The 9,259-nt window shown below is 49.6% G+C and overlaps 1 protein-coding gene across 10 annotated transcripts in view; it reads right to left on the bottom strand.

The window, feature by feature from the left end:
- Positions 1-7,641: 7,641 nt before the first annotated feature.
- Positions 7,642-9,259, bottom strand: part of FBH1 (F-box DNA helicase 1) — a 47,572-nt gene continuing 45,954 nt past the window's right edge. For all 10 annotated transcript variants that reach the window (XM_063727473.1, XM_054521879.2, XM_054521881.2 and 7 more), the window contains 2 exons: positions 8,647-8,778; positions 7,642-8,126 (listed from right to left, as the gene is read on the bottom strand). In XM_063727473.1, coding sequence (XP_063583543.1) covers positions 7,956-8,126; positions 8,647-8,778 — 303 coding nt within the window. In that variant the 3' untranslated portion in view covers positions 7,642-7,955. The remainder of the gene's footprint in view (positions 8,127-8,646; positions 8,779-9,259) is intronic.

Here is a 9,259-nt window from a genome sequence, read left to right as displayed (position 1 = left end):
ATGCTTAAAAAAAAAAAAAAAAAAAAAACTGATCTTTTGGAAGAGTTCTAACTCCAACTCTTCACATAGTGGTAGTGGAAATACTATGGATTTGGGATTGAACTTGAGTTTTCATCCAAGCTCTGCTCTGTGATACTGAGCACAGTGGGCCCAGCCCAGTGACTCTTCAGAGCCTGTTTGTTCATCTGCAGATGGCGGCTGTCATCTGCCTCCCAGGTTTGCTGTGAGGACTGAGGGAATTCACGTACACAAAGGCCCGATAGTGTCTACCTGCAGGAGGCTCCTAATAAACATTAAGTTCACTTCCTTAATGAGGTATCTTTACTTACAGGGTAATCAGCACCTGCCCCTTCCTTTGCAAATACATTCCCACTTTTTTAGGATTTATTCTTTCACCCAGCTGTGTGCATCATGGAAAGCTGACCTCATCCCAAGCTCCAGGAAATAAAACCCTGATGATTTGAAGCCATTCTTCCTTACTATGATTGGCTTAGCAGTGGGCAGGTAGCCCAGTTCTGACCAATATGTGACTCAGCTGGAGAAGCCAGTGGGAAAGGCTTTCTTGCTCCTGTTCCCAGACAAAACCAGGTCCAGCTGCTTGTTCTCATGGTCCAATAACAAGCTGCAGACAGAGTGGGGAAGAAGGGAGTTTATTTCTGCAGCCGGTTACAGGGAGAAGGTCAGAGTAACTCACCAGACTAATTTAAAATTATACGTTTTTTTTCAGTGCTTATACACATTTAAACCATATGCCTATGTGCAGGAGTACACCTCCAAGCTGAAGTATATTCCTCTGTTTAATCTTTCATTAGGATCTGGGGTCTGGAAAATTACTTCAGAGCCTTGAAAAATTACTTCATTTTTTTCTTTCTTATGTTAGAGGGAGGGTCTCACTATGTTGCCCAGGCTGGTCTTGAACTCCTGAGCTCAAGCGACCCTCCTCCCTTAGCCTCCCAAAGTGCTGGGATTACGGGCGTGAGCCGCTGCTCCTGGCCCAATTACTTAATTTAAAGTGGATCCTGGTACAAGGTATACAAGAACGCCTCCATTATTTTAATTAAACTCTAAGGTTTGGGAGAAAGCCCAGGTGGGGTCTTAATCGACTTGTTTTCACACTCTAGCCTTTGTACTAAGGCACCAGTTTCTCCAATTTTCCATGTTTAACTTATATATTCCCCAGAGTTATAGTAAGGTGTTGGTGAAGGCTGGCTGCTCTGGTTGCTAATAGAGACCCGGCCTGCTACACTCCTGAGACACAGAAGACCAGCCTACCCCTCCCTTGCCTCCCGTGACACTGCCCTGCAGGTGGCTGGCCAAGAGAAGCCTGCCCGGTGATGCTGAGGCACGGAACTGAGCAGAGGAGGAAGGAACGCCTGGGAGCAGCTGAGCCGAGCCCCTGCCACCAGCCGCCTCTGCACGCCCGTGGAATCAGCACTTTCTGCTTCCCGCCCCTGAGAGCCTTGCTCTGGAACCACTCACAGCCAATTAAGTGGGGAGGTTGTAAGAGACTCTAAAATACGTGGAGCTGGCTGAGGACGCGGGCCCGACCCCATTATGTGTGTGAGGCCACTGATTAAAGAGTTATCTGTCACCAGGTGTTGCCAATTCGTGGGGAAGCTCTCTCCATGTGACCTCCATGCTACTTATTTTTTATTTTATTGTTCATCCTGGACTCCAAAGGCTGATGCTATTTTTTTTTTTTTAATGTGATCTTCTGGAAGAGTTCTAACTGCAACTCTTCACATAGTGGTAGTGGAAATACCATGGGTATTAAAAACTAAAGCATTTCTTAATCTGTGGGGTCCAGATTAGGAAAACGTGTATTAGGAAAATGATTACTTAAAAAAAAAATAAAAAATTCAGGCCGGGCATAGTGGCTCACGCCTGTAATCCCAGCACTTTGGGAGGCTGAGGCAGGTGGATCACCTGAGGTCAGGAGTTCAAGACCAGCCTGGCCGACATGGTGAAACCCCGTCTCTACCAAAAATACAAAAATTAGCTGGTTGTGGTCACATATGCTTGTAATTCCAGCTACTTGGGAGGCTGAGACAGGAGAATCGCTTGAACCTGGGAGGCAGAGGTTGCAGTGAGCGGAGATCTCGCCACTGCACTCCAGGCTGGGTGACAGAGTGAGGCTCCGTCTCAAAAAAAAAAAAAAAAAAAAAAAAAAAATTCAGAACCACTGAATTGTACATTTAAAAAAGGAAGAAAAGAAAAATCCAGGATGTCAGCACTGTGCTGGCCACTTCCTGGGGCCCTCAGTGAGTTCCTTTAAAAGACGGGTTAGGGTGACAGAGGCCAGCCTGGAAATGGACAGGAAACGCCAGCCTTTCCGCCGCGGTCCAACTTGAACAGACGCCCTCATGGCAGCAGGAGAGCCCTGCAGGGTTGAGGCAGGAGGGTGACCAGGGTTAGTCTTCGTTGTAAGATTGCAGGTCCCCCTAGATGAGACCAAGTTGGGCCAGGGCAGAGGCACAGAGCAACATAGACGACAACTGGTCCAGGAGGCAGAACAGTAGAGGGTCGCGGGTGGGTGGGTGGGTGGTGCACCCTGGAGGCCGCGTGGAGCTTCCCAGTGAACTGGCATGAAGAAAAGGATCACAGCCCGATGGTGGTGCTGTTTCCGGAGGTGGGGAAGGGTGTGTGGAGGAGCCAGCCGGGCTCGGAAGGAAATCAGGGGCTGCGTCTGGGACATGGCAGGGCTGAGATGTCAGGAGACAGCAAATGGAGTGATCAACTGGCGACCTTGGCGTTTGAGTGGGAAGCCCCCCTCCCTCCACCTAACCTACCTCTCAGGCCAGGCCACTAGGGATAAAACACACTTAGGTCCCCAGTGAGGAGGAATGCAGGGGACGGCACCTCCTGGGCCCTCTTGGAGAACTTGTCCCTTAAGTAAGCCGGGCAGAGGGAGAGCCCCTGCCGGCTAAGGGAGCCCTGCCCCCGACACCAGCCCAGCTGTGCAGAGGTGCCTTGGCGAGGGGTGTGCATGTAGCACCGTCTTCATGTCTGGGCAGGGAGCTGGAGGAACCCTGCCTGCCTTGGTTCAGACGTCTCTACCGCACCCACTCACTGCAAATGTAGAGTGATCAGCTTCCAGGCTCTCGGTGTACCCCACATTGCTAAAGCCAGGGGTTCAGGGTAACTAGGAAGGACTGAAGGGCAGGGATGAGACTTGAAAAACATATTAAATTGCTAAGTCTGATTCTAGAGGTATCAAAGTCCCTTTGTGATCCAGTGAGTTGCTCCCAGACACAGACCAAACGCCACTACAGGACGGAAGCTGGGCAGGCAGCATGACAGTGACCAGCTTCCCAGGCAGGAAGGTCCCACGGGGGTGCTGCACTGCCTTAAGTTTATTAAGCTGTGTCTGAGTCCACCATGTGACATCTCTGCCCTCATGCCTGGGCTGCTAAAGGAAAAACACCAGCTAAAAGGATGGTGTTTGATTTCAACTGGGAGGGTCCTGCCCGGCACACCTGTGTTTTCTGTCACCTTCCACTCCATTCCCTTCTATGTCCATCCCAAACGCTAAATCCAGCACTTTGGGAGACTGAGGCAGGAGGACAGCTTGAGCCCAGGAGTTTCAGACCAGCCTGGGCAACAGAGCGAAACCTCATCTCTACAAAAAATAAGCAAAAATTAGCCGGGCATGGTGGCATGCACCTGTAGTCCCAGCTACTTGAGGGGCTGAGGTGGGAGAGCCACTGGGCCTGGAGGTCAAGGCTGCAGTGAACTGTCATTGCACCACTACACTCCAGCCTGAGTGACAGAGTAAGACCCTGTCTCAAAAAAAAAAACACAGAAAATTATTGGGTGAGAGCAACCTGAACTTCCTCCCTAACCACTTACGATGTGCCCCTTTCTCCTTCATCTCTCCCGTCCCAATCCCTCTCACCTGGCTTCCATCTTTCCTTTCTGAATTTGCTTCCTCTCAACACATAACCCTGCACAAACCTCTCTCGTTTTAAAAGCAAAAACCCCTCCCTAAGGCCATGTCATCCCCTACCCGCTTCTTGCCTCTTGCCAGCCTTGCTTCCTGAGAACTAGTCTACGCACTGTCCGTAGCTTCACCTCCAACTGGTATTTTACGGTTCTATCATACAGACACATAGTTTAGAGCCAATAGTTATGTAAGACACCTACCAAAAAGCCCCTCCACCTGCCCATTCCCCTCCCAAAAGGAAACATTTAGAAATCTTTCTGCTGAGTGTCTCGGTGTGTGATATGCGTCTCCAAGATGTCACTAAATGATGGGCTCACATGGGCTTCTGTTTCCATGTTTGAGTTTCAGGCACTGTGACTGACTTCCTGCCACAGAGGCTGAGATTCGGCTTGTTCACTCCACATGTGCACACAGCTCCTACCTGCAGAACACGCCACCCTTATGAAGGCCACGAAAGCAGGTACACTCCACTGAGCTGGCGGGGGTGGGAGTCAACTACAGTTCTGTCCTACACAACCTGTTGCCTTTCAGAGGACTAATCATTACCTTTTTCCCCCCAGGCTACCTCCTGCACTCTGTCACCCAGGCTGGAGGTCAGTGGTGCAATCATGGCTCACAGCAGCCTCAACCTCCCAGGCTCATGCCATCCTCCTGCCCCAGCCTCCCAAGTAGCTGGGAACAAGACATGTGCCACCACACCTAATGTTTTATACTTTTTGTAGAGATGGGGTCTGCCTATGTGGCCCAGGTTGGTCTTGAACTCCTGGGCTCAAACAATCCTCCCCCCTCAGCTTCCCAAAGTGCTGTGATCACAGGTGTAAGCCACCACGCCTGGCCAATGTGGGCCTATTTTCACCCATTGTCCTGGGCACTTAATGACTCATTTCAATCCAGAAACCCTTACCATCAGCTTCAGGTAATTTTCATAATTAAAAAAAAATGTTTCGGCCAGGTACGGTGGCTCACGCCTGTAATTCCAGTACTTTGGGAGGCCGAGGTGGGCAGATCACAAGGTCAGAAAATGAGACCATCCTGGCCAACACAGTGAAACCCCGTCTCTTCTAAAAATACAAAAAATTAGCCGGGCGTGGTGGCATGTGCCTGTAGTCCCAGCTACTCAAGAGGCTGAGGCATGAGAATTGCTTGAACCCGGGAGGTGGAGGTTGCAGTAAGCCGAGATCACGTCACTGCACTCCAGCCTGGGCAGCAGAGAGAGACTCCGTCTAAAAAAAAATGGGGGAAGGGGGAGGGAATAGCATTGGGAGATATACCTAATGCTAGATGACGAGTTAGTGGGTGCAGCGCACCAGCATGGCACATGTATACATATGTAACTAACCTGCACATTGCGCACATGTACCCTAAAACCTAAAGTATAATAATAAATAAATAATTAATTAAATTTGAAAAATTCCTTAACTCTGTTGTCCATTTTCTCTTCCTGCAATTCCCATTTACAGATGCTCAACTTCTTAAATTGGTTCCCTAGTTTTCTTTTTTTTTTTTGAGACAGGCTCTCGCTGTGTCACCCAGGCTGGAGTGGGGTGGCACAATCTCAGCTCACTGCAACCTCCACCTCCCGGGCTCAAGCCATTCTCCAACCTCAGCCTCCCAGGTAGCTGGGATCACAATTGCGTGCCACCACACCCAGGTTATGTTTTGTAGATGGGTTTGGCCATGTTGGCCAGGCTGGTCTTGAACTCCTGAGCTCAAAGCGATCCACCTGCCTCAGCCTTCCAAAGTGCTGGGATTACAGGCGTGAGCCACCACATTCAGCCTCTAACTACTTCTCAATCTTTGTTTTTGCTCTACTTTCTAGATTCTCAACTTATTCTTTTAACAGTTCTACTGGGTTTCTTTCATATTTTTTTCTCCAAAATTTTATTTTTTTTTTGAGACGAAGTCTTACTCTGCGTCCCAGGTTCAAACGATCCTCCTGCCTCAGCCTCCTGAGTAGCTGAGATTACAGGCACACGCCACCACACTCGGCTAATTTTTGTATTTTTAGTAGACACAGGGTTTCACCATGTTGGCCCAGGCTGGTCTCGAAATCCTGATCTCAGATGATCCACCGGCCTCGGTCTCCCAAAGTGCTGGGATTACAGGTGTGAGCCACTGCGCCCAGCCCCAAATATTCTTTTATACATATCTATCCTGCTACTCCATGGAATGCACTACCTCCTCCATTCTCTGAATGTGTTAAAGATATTTAGATGTTTTCTTCTCCCTGTACAGACAGTTTGCTCCAAGTTGATTCTTAGGGGCCGGGTCATCTTCAGATGTTTGATGACCCTGATGCCTCCAGGATCACTGCTGCCTCCTTCCTGTTGTCTTTGCCCTTAAGGGTTAAAACACACACACACACACACACACACACACACACACACACACACAACTTTTACTGCCCTTACAGTATGGCTTCAGAAAGAAACCATAAATGAACACATACATCTTAGCCCTCAAATTTTTCACTCACGTTAGGCCACAGCGGTCGGCTTCTCACCTCACTGAAACTGATCAGCTAATGTCAGCTGACCTTGATAGTGCCAGTTAAACATCTGCCCACCCTTGTTTATTTGGTCTCTTTACTGCACTGGATGCTGAAGATCCCCTTTTCCTGAACTCCCTCCTCTCTGGAGCTCAGTGGTGCTCCATCACGAGGCTCCTCTGGATCAGCTGTCGCTCTTCTTAAACCTTCTTCCTCTCTTCACCCCAAGCCTCGTGTCCACTGGCTTTGCTTCTCAGCCCTCTGCTCTTCTCATTCTCTATACTCTCCCGGATTAACTCAGCGAAACCCTTCAGACTGCACCACCACCTACACACCGACAACTCTGAAGTCCCCAGGTCCAGCCAGGCCCTTTGCTGCAAGACATGTGTTCACCCAACAGCCTCCTAGATGGTTCCACTCAAGATGCTGAAAACCAAACTGATCACTGCATTTACACAAACCTGCTATAGCTCCCATTTTCCCTGTCTCAATGAAGACGACCTCTACCACCGAGTGCCCCTATCATGATCCCAGTACTCCAGAAATCCGACCGATTCTACCTTCTAAACATCAAGAGCAGAAGTTTCCAAACTTAGCATGCATGAGCACCACTTGTCAGGCTTGTTATGTAGCAACAGCTGGGACTCAACCCTGGAGTTTCTGATCCTGTAGGCCTGGTGTGGGGACTGGACATTTTTATTTCTAACAAGTTCCCAGGTGATGTTGCCGCTGCTTGCTGGAACCACACTTTGAGAACCACTGATCCTCACATCCGTTCCCTCCTCACCAGGCCCCACAGGTGCTGTGGTCCAGCCCATCTGGGGTCATTTCTTGCTGAGATTATGATCCTGTTAGCCTTGTAATTTATCTGACCTCCTTAAAACACTATTATTATTATTATTTGAGACAGCGTCCCACTCTGTCACCCAGGCTGGAGTACGGTGAGCTGTAAGGTGACCATGGCTCGCAGCCTCAACCTTGGGCTCTAGCAGTCCTCCTGCCTTGGCTGGACTCAGTGCTGGGGTTACAGGTGTGAGCCACTGCTCCCGGCCAAAGACTCATTTTTGATGCCTCCATTCCCACCCAAGACATCACGTCTCATACTCTGCTTCCTGTGTCATGTGAACAGTGACAGTGCTGTAGGAAAGAGTAAGCTGGAAAAAGAGAAGGTTCAAAATGACAGTGCTGACGCAGACATCACACAGCGGTATGCCAGTGCTATGGTGCCTGTTTAATTGAAATCTTGTAATAAAAGTTTAAATACATAAAATGTTTTTTTTTTTTTTTATCAAAAGAACATCCCCCACTTCCCCGACCAGATACGTCCGGACGGGAGGCAAGTGGAGACTGGCTGTCTGTAGGGAGTGGAGAAATGGCAGGTCCAGCTTGGGCTGGTGTCCTCTTCCTCAGAAAGTGCTGTGGGTGAACCCAGAGTCTCAGGGAGCAGGAGCCCCCACTGCTGGCTTTCTTCACGCGGGGTCCTCGGCAAGCTGCTCTGCGCTGCGGAGAACGTGCGCCTTATCCTCAGAAGACGAGGAAGAGCAGGGCCTCGTGCCGGGGCAGCACGATGTTCTCCACAGTGCGCTCCATGGCGCGCACCTGCTCCGGGGAGGCCGTCAGGAACGCCAGGGGCCCGATGCGCTGCTCCGCGCAGGAGTGGCAGAGGTAGCCCCCCTTGTTTTCCTTCCTGTTGCTCTGTGGTGATGGACAAGAGAGAGAGCTAAGGGGAACAACCAAAGAACATGGATTTTCCAGCAAAAAGCGTGGAGTTATCATCACAGCTGCCCAGGGACAACGCATTTGGATTCTGATGTTTTCAGAGGGGTGCACATCCTCAGAGTAACACCTCCCACAGCACCACCAACTAGGTGGCCTCAATGCCCCCAAATTCCCTGAGCTCAGAAACAGCCATTCATCCAGTCAAGATAAAGAACCAAGAAAAGCTGCGCTGGGACCCCAGGGAACAGCTCTCCCTCTAAGCGTGTGTCACAACCCTGCCTCCCAGACCTGCGGCTTCAGCATAGCCAGGCAGCATCACGTGCCCTGACCTCTGACCCCGGGGCAGACCACACACCTCTTGTGCCTCATATGAAAAGCCCCTAATCAAGGATCACACAGCTCTCTCTTCTCTCCTCACCTACAACCCAGATAAGCACAGAGCTCACAAGCAAAAAATGCAAATGGCTGAATTAAGTTCCACAGACAGCAGACGTACATAGGTGATGGGCAGCTTCTTCATGGTGAGGACGGTGTCAACAGGGATGGCATTGTTGCACTGTCCCACGCAGCAGCGCACCACGCCTGTTTTTAAGACATTGCTTGTCAGCTCTGCTTGCAAGAAGTACTCCTGAGAAGGAAAGAGCGAGAAAGAGAGTCATGGCGATACCTCCGTTAGGGTCTACTGGAAACACTGACAGCTGCGGCTCTGTGAGAACCCTTTAGATGCACTTTAAGTCCCAGAGAGAAAAATGCTGCCTGCCCCGTTCTCCCTTAGTTTCTCTAACTTTTCCCTGCCTCCAAAGCTATCGACAGTCCAACTGACAGTCCAATTGCTTTTTAAATATATATATATTTAACGGATAAACATGCAAAACTATTGCCTGTAATGACATTTCCAGAATATTACTGGATTTTATTTTATGCTAAGGTATCCCCAGCTTAATCTTCAGAAAATTATTTGTGTATTCACATTATAAGCCAGGTAGGCAACACAGACGACATGAAGAAAACTTGCCCCAAACATCCCTGCATATTTCCACCGTACCGTGCTGCTGGCTGTGCTAGTGAGCAAATGACAGCCTCGCTAAGCCTGTGTCTTTATCCATAAA

The sequence above is a fragment of the Pongo abelii genome, chromosome 8 (assembly GCF_028885655.2).
Source record: "Pongo abelii isolate AG06213 chromosome 8, NHGRI_mPonAbe1-v2.0_pri, whole genome shotgun sequence".
Taxonomy (NCBI): domain Eukaryota; kingdom Metazoa; phylum Chordata; class Mammalia; order Primates; family Hominidae; genus Pongo; species Pongo abelii.
This window is presented reverse-complemented; position numbering and strand designations above follow the sequence as displayed.